This window comes from Stenella coeruleoalba, assembly GCF_951394435.1.
Source record: "Stenella coeruleoalba genome assembly, chromosome: 11".
NCBI classification, from domain to species: domain Eukaryota; kingdom Metazoa; phylum Chordata; class Mammalia; order Artiodactyla; family Delphinidae; genus Stenella; species Stenella coeruleoalba.
Window position 1 is genome coordinate 58,485,943 of NC_137157.1, and position 16,903 is coordinate 58,502,845.

Genomic DNA, 16,903 nt, shown 5'->3' on the forward strand with positions numbered 1-16,903 from the left:
TTAAACTGAAAAGAGAATCATAGATACCTAACCTCTTCTGATTCTGGGTTTCCCAGCTTCTATCATGAGCTGGAGTGTGAAAGTGACAGGGACCGGCAGGAAATGCCAAAGAACAGAGTTTTTAGGTATTGAGGTCCAGTGTGTGACAAGGGGACAAGGTTTGAGAAGCCAGTACAAATGGACAAATATTTGCAGAGATTACATCTCTTACTGATAATAGGGGAAAGCCAATATCTACTTTCTTCACCCGACAGAGGAGTAGGCAGAACAGGATCGAGGAGCTACCAAATCTATCAAAGCCGTATTACTTCTTAATCACCAGACTTTGTGGTAATTTGGGGCTCCCTATTAAATGGGTGGAAATCAGGCAGAGGAAGACCTGAAGATGGAGAAGGTCAAGAGGGAACAATTGGGTTGCATTTCCTGTTTCTCAGTCCTTTAGCTAAAAAGAACAGAAGTTTGGAGGTGATAGATGAGGTTCTTCTCCCTGAGTCCTGGGCTCCTTTTGGACCACAGTCCTTACGGAAACGGTTTGTATGTTTCTGGTTTCTCCCGTCTCCAGTGCACTCTGCTCCGGACATGCGTGGTCTCAGACTCATCATGGTACCAGCTGAGCTACTTCTTTGCTGCTTCCTGCTGCACGCTGTGGATGCCATTCCATATGGAAACCAGACAAACGTCTTGGTGCATCTTCACTCATCCTTGGGATCCTGGCTACCTTCCTCAGCCCCATTGTCTTGCCGGGCCCTGCTCCCCAAATCCCTGCCTGGCTTCACCCACATGGCCCTTCTCCCCAAGTTCCTGGTAGGCCTGCCCCTGATGATTGCCTTGGAGAAAGCTGGCTGTCAAGCTGATGTACGGGTCCTGCAGCTTCAGCTCTACCGCCAGGGGAGTGTAAAGGCGACACAGATCCTCATCAGACATCTTCAAGAGCTCGAGAAAAGCAGAAGCACAGGGACGGGAGTGTCAGTGGATGCCCTGGCCTCTGCTCTGCAGCTGTTGGCCAGGGAGCACCCAGACCCAGAGAGGGCCCGACGATCCCTCTCCATCAAGGACTGTGAGCAGGAGCAGGAGCAGAGTGTGCACAATGTAGTCCAGCTGTTGCCAGGAGTGGGAACCTTCTACAACCTGGCCACAGCATTGTATTATGCTGTTCAGAACTGCTCGGACAAGGCCAAGGAACGAGGCCGAGACGGGGTCATAGATCTGGGTTATGAACTTCTGATGGCCATGGCTGGATTGTCAGGGGGGCCCACGGGAGTAATGATCAGTACTTCACTTAAACCTATAGTGAAGGCTGGGGTTCAGCGGGTGATCCAGTATTATAATGAGAGAGAGGTGAACAGCCCTCCACCAGAGACCAGCAAGGAGGTCTTGGGGGGCACCTCAAATTGAGTCACCTGGAAGAAACAACTACCATGGCCCCTTTGGTATCAGTAGTAAGTTCAGTTCCTTACTGGCAGTGGACCTTACTCTATGACTATGGCTTAGATCCTAGGGATGGGAATACTACTGAGATATAAAAGAAGGTGGTATGGAATTCCTTGGCTGTCCGGTGGTTAGGACTCCACTCTTTCACTGCCCAAGGGGCCAGGTTCAATCCCTGGTCGGGGAACTAAGATCCCCGTAAGCTGCGCAGCAATCAATCAATTATAAAAGAAGTGGTGGGACTTCCCTGGCGGCCCAGTGGTTAAGAATCCACACTTCCACTGCAGGGGGTGCGGGTTTGATCCCTGGTGGGGAAACTAAGATCCTGCATGCCAGCGCAGTGCAGCCAAAAAAAAAAAAAAAAAGGTGGTAAACATGATGACTGGATCTAATATTCTGACAAGTTGTACGTGTGTGTTCAAAATCCAAATCTCTGATTTTTTTTATCAAGGAGGAAGGCAGTACTGTAAAATGTAGAAATTTTAAAGTTTGTGGTTTGGAATCAGAGGATTTGGCTTTGAATCCAGGCTCCACTTGTTAGAGCTTCAGCGACCATTGACTAGTACCTTCTTTCTCCAAACTCAGTTTTTTAAATTTCTAAAGAATAGTGATATGCAATGGGTTTCGTGGAAATTAAAAACGGTACGGTGTCCTAATGCTTAGCACGGTACCAACAATAAATAGGCTTTTGTGGGTTTTGTTGTTATTACTTAAGCCCTCCCCTTCCTGTCCCAATATGTCGAAATTCCGTCTCGCTTGTTAGCTCAGCGCCTCCAAGGTCCTGAGCCAGTCTCGGTTCCGCTGCGTATGTGCGGGTTCTCGGAAATCAGCTGTTTCAGTCCTGAGCTCTTCTGTTCATTGGATTCCTCCCTCCGCAGATACGGGGCAGGGCTTACTTGAGCTTTCCTACCAATCGCTGCAGTTAGAGGTGTGGTTTCAGCTCCGCTTGTCCCGCCTCGCGGAGAAGGAGGAGTTGTGGTGGCGCCAATGAACTCACAGCCTGGAGAAGAGGTTGGCTGAATGGCAGCCAGTGTCGGGGCGCCTCTATGGGAATGGCGAGTTCCGGGGTTCAGCCGCTCACTCAAGCCTGTGGCAAGGGGGTGGGTTCGAGAGGCGGGCCGAAGCCGAGGGCGGCGCGGGAGGCCCTGGTGCCAGAGCTCTCTCTGGGAACCGGAAGCCTGGAGCGCAGCTACTGGAGGGAGCGGGGGCTGAGACTCTAACCAGGTACCGGCCCTGAGAAGGTGCGTGGGGGTGTGGGTGGAGGCGGGGGTTTCTCTCTGAGAGGGCAGGCAGGCCCTGGGGGGTACGCCCCGCAGGGTTCAGACTCTGTCCCCAGGTTGAAACAGGAGCTGTCGCCTCCTTCATCCTCCTGTCCAACCTAGGTCCCCAACCGTAACGCACCCCGCCCTCCAGAAACGCCCCTGCAACTTCCAAGACCCGAAACCTGGCATTGTTGCATTGGTTCAGTGTCTTGGCCAACGCTTTTACCTTCCGGTCTGTTATTTTTGATTCTTACCAAAAAAAAGAAAGAAAACTAGAGTTCTTTTCAGAAAAGCTTATTGAGCACAAAATACGCGCCTAAAAGAGTGTTGGATAACTGGAGAAAAAAGGAGTTTACAGCCCTTAACCTCCGTGCTTGCAATCTATTTAAGAAGGCCAGGTTTTTTGGTTTTGTTTTTCGTATTTAAACCTCAGGGTTTACTTGCCGCCTTGCTTTATTAATACCAGCCAATTAGTTCCTTAGGAGCTGGGGCCTCATCGTTTGTTTTTTAGTGTAAAAAGTCAAGCACTACTAAAGGGTTAAAGTGAAAAGTAGGAGCCCCTGCCCAATTCTTTACTTCCCTTGTTCCTACTTCCCAGAGGTAGAAAGGCAGCTTATGATTATTTGTACTGGTGGAAAAGAATCTTTCCCACCCCAAGCATTTGATTTGTAATAAAATCATGTGACCTTTTTTTAGACCACAGACGTGGGTGTTAATTCTTTTTTGTTAGGTTCAGGCTGCAAGATGTTTTGATTTCCTAAACAGACAGATGGCAGTGGGCGGGGAAAGGTAGGGAGAAGGGCTCCTCCCAGCCTGCTTGGTGGCAGGCAAGAACAAGTTTTGAGTGAATTTTCTCATGAACTTAATAATCCACATGAAGAATCAGAGATTGACAGAAGTCATAAAAGTGTCACAATCTTAGGGATTCAGTGACCCCTTACACAGTATTTAAATATCTTAAACATCTTCTAGAGAATGGAGCTCCTCCTTCCAACATGGAGAGCAGTTTATCTCCAAGGAGGTTCAGCCTCTGATAAAGCTTTGGGGCCAGCCGGGATAATGCTGAAATAAATACTTAAGACTGAGACTTCCCTGGTGGTCTAGTGGTTAAGACTCCACGCTTCCACTGCAGTGGGTTCAATCCCTGGTGGGGGAACTAAAATCCTGCATGCCGTGCGGTGTGGCCAAAAATAAATAAATAATTTAAAAAACCCTTTTTTTAAATACTTAAGACTGACCTTTAAATGCTCCAGCATAAGTGAATACAAACACGAACAAATAAATTTAAAATAAATTCATTGGGGGAGATAGATGACATGAGATTGCGGAAGTGTCATACATGTTTGTTGAAGCTGGATGATGGGTACATGGATGATCCTTGTACTATTCACTCTACTTTGTTGTGTGTTTGAAAATTACCATTGAAACAAAAAGGCCTACATATTGGAGCTCTTAAATAGTACTCCCTGGAAGAATATACGCCAAACTGATAATATTGGTTACTTCTGGAGAGGAGGAAAAGGGACCAAGATTGGGAGTGGAGTCAATCTAGACTTTACTTTTTTTCTGTATTTTTTCTTACCTGTATAATTAAACATTTCTTAAAATTTGTAATAATAAACAATCACGAGACTGTGGATGGTTTAGTCCAGCAAAATTTCCAATTGGGAACATGCATCCTTTAGGCTCAGACCCCAAATGGCGCAGTGGGAGATGCTGCAGAATCTTGACAGCCCATTTCAGGATCAGCTGCACCAGCTCTATTCAAATAGCCTCCTGCCGGTGGACATTCGACAGAACTTGTCTGTCTGGATTGAAGATCAGAACTGGTGAGGCCTTCAGGAAGTTGGGGGGATGAGGAAAATGATTTCTTTCTTCTGAGCCCCCAGGATCCTGGAGACACCAGGGGCAGGAAGGGGTTGGAAGGCCTCAAGATGGTAGCAACCCTGCAGAGATACTAATCCTTGTCCTTCCTGGTCCCTAGGCAGGAAGCTGCACTGGGCAATGATGAGGCCAAGGCTAATATGCTGTTCTTCCACTTCTTGGACCAACTGAACTATGAGTGTAGCCGCTGCAGCCAGGACCCTGAGTGTTTGTTGCTACAGCACAACTTGCGAAAATTCTATCGGGACATTCAGGTACTTGGAGGAGCCAGGAATAACAAAGTAGGAATGGCAGCTGAGTGTAGAGGAGTACGTTTTAGGGTATGGAACATAGAACAGGACCTGGAGGTTCAAAGGACAGGGGAAGATCTGGGGAAAATGGGACAGAGTCTGGACTCGGGAGATCACTGGCAGAGAGAAGGACATAGTCTAGATGACCTGTTTGGAAAGAGGCTAGGGTTTGGGGGACCAGTGGTGAAAAGGGGTAGGGCCTGGGACCCTGAAGAAGGGGAGAATACTGAGGTCACTGGTGGGGAGGGCCTGAGGTGGTAGTTCATTGATGGTAGTTAAGTTAAATCAGTCCTTTCTCTTTTCCTACTGCAGGCCTTTCCCCAGGGTGCTACCCAATTGGCTGAGATGATCTTTAATCTCCTTCTGGAAGAAAAAAGAATTCTGACCCAGGCTCAGAGGGCTCAATTGGTGAGAACAATTTGGTGGTGATGTTGAAAGCTCCTGGAGTAGAGAGGGATCCTGCAAAGGACTCAGCAAATTTGCCTCAGAACAAGATCCCTCCACATCCTGTGGTTTCATTTCAGGCCTGGATTTCAGGGATGAAAGGTCAGAGTTGAAATGTGCTCAGAGCCTCTTATTTCAGGAGCAAGGAGAAGAACCAGCCCTTGCAGCACCTGGGGAGAGCCAGCAGCATGAGATTGAATCCCGGATCCTGGAATTAAAGGCTATGATGGAGGTTGGTAGATGTGGCAAGAGCCAGGGTGGGCAGGACTCAGCCTGCCTCCTCTCACAGAAGCAGCCTCATCAGGGTCTCATCTCCTCTGCAGAAGCTGGTGAAATCCATCAGCCAACTGAAAGACCAGCAGGATGTCTTCTGCTTCCGATATAAGATCCAGACCTCAGGTAGAAAGCACATTGAGGGGTGGGAGAAAGATGCCTACTGGGAGGCCAAGGGTAGAATAGAGCAGAAGGGGAAAGCCCCAGTAAGCAGTAATCACCTTCGGCTGCATCTTGCTGGTTACAGTCCTGCTGCCATTGCAAAGCTGGAGGTGCCAGGGTATGTTGTAGAGGTCAGGCTGGAGGTGTAGCTGAGGGACAGCTAGTGAATGTTGGAGGGGATGCTTGGGAAACTGCCTTAGCAGATTGAGTGGACTTCTGGTTCTAGCAAGACCATTCAGAATTTGCATGAGGGCCCAGAGGTGCCTGTGCTTTGGTTGGTTCCCCTTCTTCTCCCTTCAGAACTCCCCACTCCTGACTCTGGCTGAGGTCTGGGCTGGGAAGGAGAAGGGGAGGAGCCCTAGGTATATTTGTCTCACTCCTGCTCCTGCTGTCCAGCAAGGACACCCTCTTTGGACCCCCATCAGACCAGACAGCAGGACATTCTGCAGGAAACGCTCAATGAACTGGACAGAAGGAGAAAGGTGGGTGGCAGAGGACAGAGGGAGTGGGCAGCAGGGAACTGGGGAAAATGAGGCATCGGGAGCCCGGGCCTCCTAGCCTTGGCTTCTTTGTCTCTTCATCCCTGGTTGAATGGTGGAGGGTGATGGTGAGAGGCTCTCAGCACTCACTTTATGTCTTTCATAGGAGGTGCTAGATGCCTCCAAAGCACTGCTAGGCCGATTAACTACCCTAATTGAGCTACTGCTGCCCAAGTTGGAGGAGTGGAAAGTTCAGCAGCAGAAAGCCTGCATTGGAGGTCCCCCGGATGGAGGGTTGGAGCAGTTGGAGAAGTGGTGAGAGGCACCTCCCCACCCTCGTGCTCACCTGGCCCTAGTCCTACCTACCCCCTGTGCTTTGTAGGTTATAATGCCCTGTATATGACAAGAGATATTGCCCTCCTTAATCTCTGCTCCCCAGAATGATCCCAGCTCCCTTGTCTGACTGCAGCTATGCTCTGCTCTTCATTCTCACCACTCAGGGAGCCCAGAGCCCAGTCTTTGCTTTGGGGAAAGTAATGAATTGATCCACAATCCGATTTCTCCTTCCTGCTTAATCACCCGAGAAATATCGTTTTACCTTTTTTTCAGTGCAGTGAATATAATGCCAAAAAAAAAAATTACCAGTTACCTTAATATCCAGATGTAGCTACTATAATATTATTAAACAAAAATTGAATCATACTGTTCATACTATTTTGAGATCTGTGGGTTTGTTTGTTTTTTTTAACTTAGCAGTATGTCATATTTACCCATGCCCATGATACTTTTATTTTTTGCATCTTTTGGCCATGCCACACAGCATATGGGATGTGGGATCGTTCCCCAACTAGGGATCAAACCCGCACCCCCTACAGTGGAAGGGTGGAGTCTTAACCCCTGGACCATCATGGAAGTCCCTACGCATGATACTTTTTTTTTTCTTTTCTTTTTTTGGCTGTATTGGGTCTTCGTTGCTGTGCGTGGGCTTTCTCTAGTTGTGGTGAGCGGAGGCTACTCTTCATTGCGGTGCACAGGCTTCTCATTGCGGTGGCTTCTCTTGTTGCAGAGCACGGGCTCTAGGCGCGCGGGCTTCAGTAGTTGTGGCACGTGGGCTCAGTAGTTGTGGCTCTTGGGCTCTAGAACGCAGGCTCAGTAGTTGTGGCGCACAGGCTTGGTTGCTCTGTGGCATGTGGGATCTTCCCGGACCAGGGCTTGAACCTGTGTTCCCTGCATTGGCAGGCGGATTCTTAACCACTGCACCACCAGGGAAGCCCTAAACAAATTTCTTTCTTTGTTTTCCAGTAAACTCCTTATTTTATATTAATTTTATTGTGATGTAGAAAAAATAACTAATGTGTCCTTCAACATATTTGAAAAATACCTATTATTTAGATATTTTGTCATGAGAAAATTTATTATAATTTAAACTATTAAAAATATACCATGGGGGGGCACCCATGGAATGAACTGGGAGACTGGGATTGACATATATACACTATTGGTACTATGTATAAAATAGATAACTAATGAGAACCTACTGTATAGAACAGGGAACTCTACTCAGTGCTCTGTGGTGACCTAAATGGAAAGGAAATCCAAAAAAGAGGGAATATATGTATACATGTAGCTGATTCACTTTGCTGTACAGCAGAAAGTAACACAACATTGTAAAGCAACTATTCTCCAATAAAATTTAATATAAAAAAATAAAAATATACCACTGTTCAGATAAATTGAAAACAGTTATATAGGGCTTAGGGTACAGGATAAGTATTTACATTACAGTTGCACATGTATTCATCATTTTGTACAGGGGTTGGCAAATTATGGCCTGTGAGTGATTTCTTGCTATTTTAAACAGTGCTACAGTAAATAACCTCATAGCTCCATCTTTATTTACATCTCCAGTTATTTCTGTAATGTAAGTTATCAGAAGTGATATTCCTGGGTTAAAGTATATATTGGATTGGCCAAAAAGTTCGCTCGGTTAGTGAATGTATTGTTCGATAAAATTCTTGGTGAAAATGAAAAATGTGTTTTTTGTTTTTACTTAAAACTGAATGAACTTTTTGGCCAACCCAATACCTTTTCTTGGTGGTGGTGCTGTTACTGTGTTGTTCTTTTGTTTCATTGTTTTTAATACAAAGAGCTGTATTTCTTTTTCTGATTGTAAATATAAAATATACTAATTGGAAAAATTTCAGAAAACTTATAAGAGAAAAAAAGTAAAAATTACCCATGTGCATAATCTGATCATTCAGAGGTAACCACTGTTAATGCTTTTCAAAAAAAATTTTTTGATATGGACCATTTTTAAAGTCTTTATTGAATTTGTTACAATATTGCTTCTGTTTTATGTTTTGGTTTTTTGGCCGTGAGGCATGTGGGATCTTAGCTCCCCGACCAGGGATCGAACCCACACCCCCTGCATTGGAAGGTGAAGTCTTAACCATTGGACCACCAGGGAAGTCCCCTGTTAATGCTTTTGAATACATTTTTCCAGATTTTCCTGGTGCATATTCACAAATATACATCTATTTTAAACAGAACTCAGATTATATCATATATATACTGTCTTGTAATTTTTATAATTTAATGTTTTTGAAAATTTTTTCTTGTCAAAAATTTGTGTCTATATCATTATTTTTAATGGTTGCATAGTATTCCATGATGTCAATATGCCATAATTTATATACCCAATACCAATTTTTTCTAATTTTTCTATTACAGAAAACAAAGCTATGAACTATGAACATCTGTCTTTGTCCATTTGTTTGTCTGATTATTTCCTTAGGATATATCTTAGAAATGGAATACTGCAAAATGTATATACATTTTTTGAAGCTTTTTATTTTTTATATATTTTTTGGCCACACCACGCAGCATGTGGGATCTTAGTTCCCCGACTAGGGATTGAACCCGCGCCCCTTGCATTGGAAGTGTAGAGTCTTAACCACTGGACCACCAGGGAAGTACCCTGAAGCTTTTTAAAAAAATAGTTCCAAACTGCTATCCCAATCTGTTTGCTCTTATGTAGTGGATAATTGTTTTCCTGTTACCATATTGCCTATTATTATTATTTCTTATTATATAGACAGTAAAACACATACAACTTCATCCCTTACTAGTTTTATGACCTTGAGCAAGTCACTTTAATCTTTCTGTGCCTCAGCTTTACCATCTGTAAAATAGGGATAATAATAGTACCTACCTCATAGGGTTGTTGTAAGAATTAACCCTATGCATGAAGATGTGTGAAGCACTTAGAATAAAAAGTACATATCAGGGCTTCCCCGGTGGCACAGTGGTTGAGCGTCCGCCTGCCGCCTGCCGATGAGGGGACACGGGTTCGTGCCCCGGTCTGGGAGGATCCCACATGCCACGGAGCGGCTGGGCCTGTGAGCCATGGCCGCTGACCCTGCGCGTCCGGAGCCTGTGCTCCGCAACGGGAGAGGCCACAACAGTGAGAGGCCCGGGTATCGCCAAAAAAAAAAAAAAAAAAGTACATATCAAGCATCATGTGAAAGTTAGCTTTATTATGTTACTAAATCTTTTATCAATTTTATATGTGAAAGCGGCTTTGATATTCATTCCTTAGGTTATGAACAAAGTTGAAAAATCTTTCACATGTTTCCTGGATTCTTTTTTGTCCCAATCAGTTTCTGACTTTCCACATAGTTAAAGGGGAGCTCTTGGAGCCTGTTTGGGGATTCCAGGAAACTGATGGATTCTTTCTCCCTTGGATTCTGTCACCCAGGTTCACAGCTGGAGCAAAGCTGTTGTTTCATCTGCGGCAGCTGCTGAAGGAGCTGAAGGGATTGAGTCACATGGTCACCTATCAGGGGGACCATCTGATCGAAGGGGTGGATCTGCGGAAGGCCCAGGTCACAGAGCTGCTACTTCGCCTGCTCCACAGGTCTAGAGGCCAGGGAGGGACCTCGAGGGAGGCCAGAGGGAAGGGACAAGGCGAGCCATTCTTACAGATACTGACCTCTAGATATTCTGTCCACATCTCCCCAGAGCCTTTGTAGTAGAAACCCAGCCCTGCATGCCCCAAACTCCCCATCGACCCCTCATCCTCAAGACTGGGAGCAAGTTCACCGTCCGAACAAGGTTGGCATTTCAGAACTCATTCCTACTTCCTTTTACCTGCCCTGGCACTGATGCTTTCTGGTTTTACAAATCTTCCCACTCTTGGCTGTTTCTTCTCTCTTTTCCCCTCAATCTCCTTACCTCTTCTAATCTCTTCCCTTGTTTTTTTCAAACATCTGGTCTATCCAGGAGATTGAAGTTGACCACTTTCCCCCATCTCCTTCCCTCCCTTGCAGGCTGCTGGTGAGACTCCAGGAAGGCAATGAGTCACTGACTGCAGAAGTCTCCATTGACAGGTAAGTTGGGGCAGGTGAAGGGTGGGACCAAGGGGTGGCCAGGAAGTGGGGTGGTGGGGTGGAGGAGGCACCTACTCTTCACAACAGGGCCCTGGAGCTGTGTTCTTTTCCCTTCCATCCCTACCTCATAGAAATAGCTCATCTCTTTTGTTGAGTGCTTACTACGTGACATGTAGCTTGTCAAGTACCCAATTTAAAGTTGTCACAGGGGGCTTCCCTGGTGGCACAGTGGTCGAGAGTCCGCCTGCCAATGCAGGGGACACGGGTTCGTGCCCCGGTCCGGGAAGATGCCACATGCCACGGAGCGGCTGGGACCGTGAGCCGTGGCCGCTGAGCCTGCGCGTCCGGAGCCTGTGCTCCGCAACGGGAGAGGCCACAACAGTGAGAGGCCCGCGTACTGCAAAAAAAAAAAAATAATAATAAAAATAAATAAATAAAATAAAATTGTCACAGGAACCCCATGAGTTAGGTATTATCAAGGCACTATTCAAATGAGGAGACAAGTTCAGATAATTTATGTCTCTAGCCACATAGCTGGTGAGCTGCAGATTTGGGTTTGAACCCGGGTCTGTCTGATTCCACAGACCAAATTCCTAACTTCTACACTATTTTGCTTCCCAGTGATTTTTTTTTTTCTTTACAGAAATCCTCCTGAATCACAAGGGTAGGTGCCTGACAAGGACACTGCAAACTTTTGTGCACTGCCTGACCTGTACCATCACATGTGGCAGCCCTGATGGGGACACAAACAAGGAGGAGGTTGATTTGGGTGGTGTATGGACAGAGGGAGAAGGGGAGGTCTGAAATGAAGTGGAACTTTTGTTATTTTCCTGCTGAGTTTTTAGAATAACTCTGCTCCTGACCTGCATATATCTTCTCCCTCCTTGGAATAGCTTCCGGAAGTTCAACATTCTGACCTCAAACCAGAAAACTTTGACTCCTGAGAAAGGGCAGAGTCAGGGCTTAATTTGGGACTTCGGCTACCTGGTAAGAAGGGATGGTATCTTAAGGTTGTAGTCCAATCGAACAAGCTGGAGGAAGTTCCCAGGCCTTGGGAAGTCCTGAGGGCAAAGCAGGGGTTCCAGGGACGCTGGGGTCCTTGCTCTGGCCTTCTCTCTCCCTCCCCTCAATTCACAGACACTGATGGAGCAGCGTTCAGGTAGTTCAGGAAAGGGCAGCAATAAGGTGAGGCCTGGACAGGGGGTTGGGGGGCAGGAGGAACTTACCAAAAGGCACGCTGATCACTGTGTCTTCTGCTGTCCCAGGGGCTGCTAGCCGTGACAGAGGAACTGCACATTATCAGCTTCACAGTCAGATACACCTACCAGGGTCTGAAGCAGGAACTGAAAGTGAGTGAAAATGGAGTGCGTTTGGGGGAAGACCTAAGGAGGGGTTAAGCAGAAGCCTCTCAGGGTGGAATATTGTCTGCCCTTGACAGATGTCTACAGCTGGAAACATCACATCCCTCTTCTGTGATTTCTGTCTCCTCCCCAGACAGACACCCTTCCTGTGGTGATTATTTCTAACATGAACCAACTCTCAGTCGCCTGGGCCTCGGTTCTCTGGTTCAATCTGCTCAGCTCAGACCCCCAGGTAGGCGGTGGGGGCCAACAGGTGAAGGGTGGCAAGGAGGGGCGTGGAAGCTTGGTGTGAGGGCACTACTTCTGAGCCGCCCGGTCCCTTCCTACCTCTGCAGAATCAGCAGTTCTTCTCCAGCCCCGCCAAGGCCCCCTGGGACTTGCTGGGCCCTGCTCTCAGTTGGCAGTTCTCCTCCTACGTTGGCCGAGGCCTCAACTCAGACCAGCTTGGCATGCTGCGGGACAAGCTGTTTGGTACAGACCTTCTATTCTCTCAGCGTTTCCCCAGCCTTTGTCTGCCCGCACCCTCCATCCTTTCTGTCCCAGGACCCTTGGCCCTGCCTTCTGTCATCTCAACTGTCTGTCTGCCCACAGGGCAGAACTCCAAGACTGAGGGTGACTTGTTGTCCTGGGTCAATTTCATTAAGGTAACTCTCTGCATCCTGTGCAGCTAGACCTTGGCCCCCATCCAATTACTAGTCCTTCCCCACACCCAGGGCAGTTCCACATCTCTTCCTGCCTTTCCATTCCTCCTTCAGCGAGAGAGCCCCCCTGGCAAGCTACCATTCTGGATATGGCTCGACAAAATTCTGGACCTGGTACATGACCACCTGAAGGATCTCTGGAACGATGGGTAAGGCCTTGGTCAGCCTCCCTCTCTTCCCTGCTGCCTTTCTCTGCTTGAGAGTGGACTCTGTGCGCCCTCATGTGGCAAATAGGGGGAGAGAGCAGAACCTGGTGCCAGGTCATAACCCCCTCACGTTTGCAGTAATAGTCTCCTAGCCCGTATTTGTCTAGCATCCACTGTGTTCCAGAGCCTGCGGGGTGCTTTTTATGAATTCTCTCACGTAATCCTTATAACCTTGCTGGGTGATGGGTGTTGCCACCCTCAAGGGAGGAAATGAAAGCTCAGAGAGGTTAAAGGACTTACACCAGGGGCAGAGCTGAGATTCAAACCGAGGCCTGTCTGACCTCACGCCTATGCTCTTTCCACCACACTGCCTGCCCATTTGTGTAGCACTTTGCCTTTTACAAGGTGCTTTTCATCTGTGTGACCTCACCGCAGCTTCACACCTCTTCCAACCCTGGGAGGTGGATATTGTCAGTAAAGTGAAATGACTTGGCCAACATGGAACAGTTTGTAACAAGGTGGCAGAGCCAGGGCCCAGACCTGGCAGTCTGTCCCTCTACAAGGGGAGCAGGAGGCAGGAGGCCCTCACAGCTGCTCTCTGTGCTGCAGACACATCATGGGCTTTGTAAGCCGGAGCCAGGAGCGCCGGCTGCTGAAGAAGACCATCTCTGGCACCTTTCTGCTGCGCTTCAGTGAAACATTGGAAGGGGGCATTACCTGCTCCTGGGTGGAACACCAAGATGATGGTCAGCTGCCCTGCCCTCCTGTTTCCACAGCCTCTCTTGCTGCCCCTCTGCCTGCCCTTGGCTTCCCTGGCTCTGTCCTGAATCCCTCAGCAGATTTGTTGTTGGGCAGCCAGGGTGGGGAGCTCCCAGGCCCAGCCTCTTCCCTCAAGCCTGCCTGTTCCTGTATCCACTCTCCAGATAAGGTGCTCATCTACTCTGTGCAGCCCTTCACCAAGGAGGTGCTGCAGTCACTCCCGCTGGCCAAAATCATCAGCCAGTACCAGCTGCTCACTGAGGAGAACATACCTGAGAACCCACTGTGCTTCCTCTACCCACGAATCCCCCGGGATGAGGCTTTTGGGCGCTACTCCCAGGAGAAAGGTGAGAAGCATTGATATACTTCACTGGTAGAGTGCAAGGATCCACAGGCATCCACACATCCAACTCTTTCCTTTCAGCGTGGGAAAACTGATATCCAAAGAAGTTAAGGGCTTTGTCTGTGGGACACTGCTAGTTAGTAGGGAGACATGACTGTCAGGACCACCTGCACTAGGGGACCCTGGGGCTATGTGTCCAATCTCCTGACCTCCCCTGCCTCCTGTGTCTGTCCTCCATAGTTAATCTCCAGGAACGGAAGAAATACCTGAAACATAAGCTCATTGTGGTCTCTAACAGGTGAGACGTGAACTCTTTGCCCATCTTCCCTAACTCTTTTTGGCTGATATAGTGACCCAAACCTGCCCAATTCCGGTCTCTCCAGCCTTCTTTCCTACTGACCCACACTCCCCAGCCTTCTGGGTTTGTTTCCTGCTCTTTTAGTCTCTCTCCTCTCTGTTTTCCTGCTGCCATCCTTAGGTTGTCTCCACAGGGGTTCCCTGATAATAATAGTCATAATCATTGATGTTAATGGACATCTACTTAATGCCAAGCATGGTACTAGATTTTTTTAGAACATTTTCAAAATTTAATCCTTATGAGAACCCATTTGAGCCAGTAATGAATGATAACAGCCACATTTAATGAAAGTTTATTATGTTCCAGGCACTGGGCTAAATGCTTTGTGTTCATTTTCTCATTTATTGAATCTTCATAATTGTCCTATGAGGCAGAAGATACTGTTATTACTGTTTTCAGCTGAGGAACCTGAGGTTTAGCGTGGTGAAGTGGCATACCTAAGATACATGGCTAATCAATGATCCAGGTCTGTCAAATTCCAAAGCCCTGCTTTTAACATCTTACTGCCTCTCAGGTATTATGAGGTATTGTTGTTCCCTTTTTACAGATGATAAATCTGAGGTCAGAGAGGTTAGGTCACTTTGCCTAAGGTCACCCAACTCGTAAATGATAGGATTTAAACCTCTGGTTAACCTTAAGCCCTCTGCTCTATTGCCTTTTAGACTAGAGAGATAGCCTCTGCTTTCTCTACCATTCCCCACTTTACCTAAACGACTGAGCCCTGCTCCTTTGTCTGTATTGGGGTATCCAGACAGGTGGATGAGCTGCAACAACTGCCGGAGCTTAAGCTGGAGCCAGAACTGGAGTCATTCGAGCTGGATCTGGGGCTGGCACCAGGGCCAGAGCCAGGGCCGGGCCTGGACTTAGAGCCACTGCTGGAGGCAGGGCTGGATTTGGGGCCAGCACTGGAGTCCACTCTGGAGCCCACTCTGGAGCCCATGATGGCGTCTACTCTGGAGCCCGTGCTGGAGTCCACTCTGGAGCCCGTGCTGGAGTCCACTCTGGAGCCCGTGCTGGAGCCCACACTAGGCGAGGTGTCACAGAGAGTCCCAGTGCCAGACCTGGGACCAGGACTGAAGCTGGAGCCTATTCCAGAGCCTATTTCACAGCCACTGCCAGAGCCGGATTTGCCCCATGATCTGAGGCACTTGAACACTGAGGACATGGAAAGTAAGTGATGAGATGGGGCTAGGGAAGAGGGGACACATTCCCGTTCCCAACTCCCTCCCTCACCCACTACAGAAGAAGACAGTTCTGAGCTCCTCATTGGAGAAAGGCTTATATCCCTGTGATTCCTTTTATTAGGAAATACACACACGCCTCCCCCGCCCCACCTAAGTGACCCCCTCAGGCCCTGTCTAGGCCTCTGCTGCCATCCTCTCTCACTTTCCCTGCTGCTTTGGGAACTCCTTGCCTAAGATCAGGGCCTGACTTCTTTCTCTGGACTATCTAGTCTTCAGAAACAGCATGAAGATGGAAGAAATCATGCCAAATGGTGACCCACTGTTGGCTGGCCAGAACACCGTGGATGAAGCTTACATCTTCCCTCGCAGCCATTTCTACACAGATGGGCCCTTGATTCCTTCTGACTACTAGAAACTACATTTTCTCTGTTCTTTCCATATATTTTGCCCCTCCTACCTCTCACATCATGATGTTGCTCTCCAAGGATGGGAAATCAGGCATGTGCTCCTTCTAAACTGGGTTAACCGTGGGATTTGGAGTGAGAGGTAGAAGCATAATACGGGTAAGGAACAGTCACCAATGAATCAGAACAGATGTTACCCATAGCTCCAGCTAGGAGCCTGGAGGCTGCCTGCTGTGCTGGGAGGTATAGGAATTTGAGAGCAGGCCAGAACAGTTAGGAGGTACTTGGAGGGCTCAGGGCAGTGGCTTCTTTCCAATATGGAAGGCTTTCAACATTTTAGTAGCTGATAAGACTAACCTAGTGCCTACTTCATCTTCCTGGAGTGCCCTTTCTGCTCAAAACAGCTCTGACTTCTGATCCTGCAGTGATTCAGAACTCCTGTCTTTGGCCAAATACACTCTTGGCCAGGAAAGCAGGGATGGAAGCCCTGGGTCAGGGAGCAAGAGAGGGCCACACTTAGGACCCCCACTTCCTAATCACAGTCCCTTGTAATCTCATTCAGCTTGCTTAGCCATGTAGGGATTAAGGCCAAAAAGATCACGGTTACTCTATATACCAAGGGGTCATGAGGAAAGATCCCTCTCCACCATAGCCCTGCAGAGTAGAAGGATGCATTTTGTAGTCCTTTGGCTCTGTTTTTCCGTTCTGTTTCTTTTTACTAACAAGCCTAGAAATTAGACTTAGATATCCACATAAATAAGTCTTTATTGAAAAAAGTGCATAATTCAGTATAAATATAATAAATAATCCTCCTCCCCAAACTGCTGCCACGACGATAAATAATCCCAAAATTTCCCTTCCCATGTAATAAATATTCAACCTGTTCTAGGTCAGCATCATAAGTCAGTTTTGGTAATTTTTCAACAGAGCAAGTCCTGTTAAAATTAGTGGACTGATTAACTTGTTGGCTCACAGGTGTCTAGGCTGATAAATTCATCTTAGCATTGCTGAGCCGTGGAGGTCTGGGTGCCATCCTT

The 16,903-nt window shown here is 47.6% G+C and overlaps 2 protein-coding genes across 6 annotated transcripts; both read left to right on the forward strand.

Moving 5' to 3' along the window:
* Positions 1 to 470: 470 nt before the first annotated feature.
* Positions 471 to 1,395, forward strand: APOF (apolipoprotein F; the record flags this gene model as incomplete). The annotated part of the gene is made up of 1 exon (XM_079938168.1): positions 471 to 1,395. Exon 1 carries the CDS (start codon positions 580 to 582, stop codon positions 1,393 to 1,395), a length of 816 nt encoding a protein of 271 aa, XP_079794294.1. The 5' UTR covers positions 471 to 579.
* A 1,105-nt stretch (positions 1,396 to 2,500) lies between these two features.
* STAT2 (signal transducer and activator of transcription 2) lies at positions 2,501 to 16,902 on the forward strand. Of its 5 annotated transcripts, none has more exons than XM_079936923.1 (24): positions 2,501 to 2,652; positions 4,376 to 4,519; positions 4,675 to 4,828; positions 5,177 to 5,272; positions 5,448 to 5,540; positions 5,632 to 5,707; positions 6,140 to 6,225; positions 6,389 to 6,537; positions 9,980 to 10,138; positions 10,243 to 10,335; positions 10,551 to 10,610; positions 11,254 to 11,274; positions 11,504 to 11,597; positions 11,748 to 11,795; positions 11,876 to 11,959; positions 12,105 to 12,203; positions 12,307 to 12,442; positions 12,563 to 12,615; positions 12,727 to 12,821; positions 13,428 to 13,564; positions 13,742 to 13,924; positions 14,161 to 14,218; positions 15,030 to 15,448; positions 15,732 to 16,901. In XM_079936923.1, the coding sequence occupies exons 2-24, from the start codon at positions 4,389 to 4,391 to the stop codon at positions 15,872 to 15,874; spliced, it is 2,667 nt and encodes an 888-aa protein (XP_079793049.1). In that variant the 5' UTR covers positions 2,501 to 2,652; positions 4,376 to 4,388; the 3' UTR covers positions 15,875 to 16,901. The 5 variants fall into 5 exon arrangements, with proteins under 5 accessions (XP_079793049.1, XP_079793045.1, XP_079793046.1 ...); XM_079936919.1 differs by having other exon boundaries at positions 2,528 to 2,669; XM_079936920.1 differs by lacking the exon at positions 4,376 to 4,519 and having other exon boundaries at positions 2,528 to 2,669.
* Position 16,903: the final 1 nt, after the last annotated feature.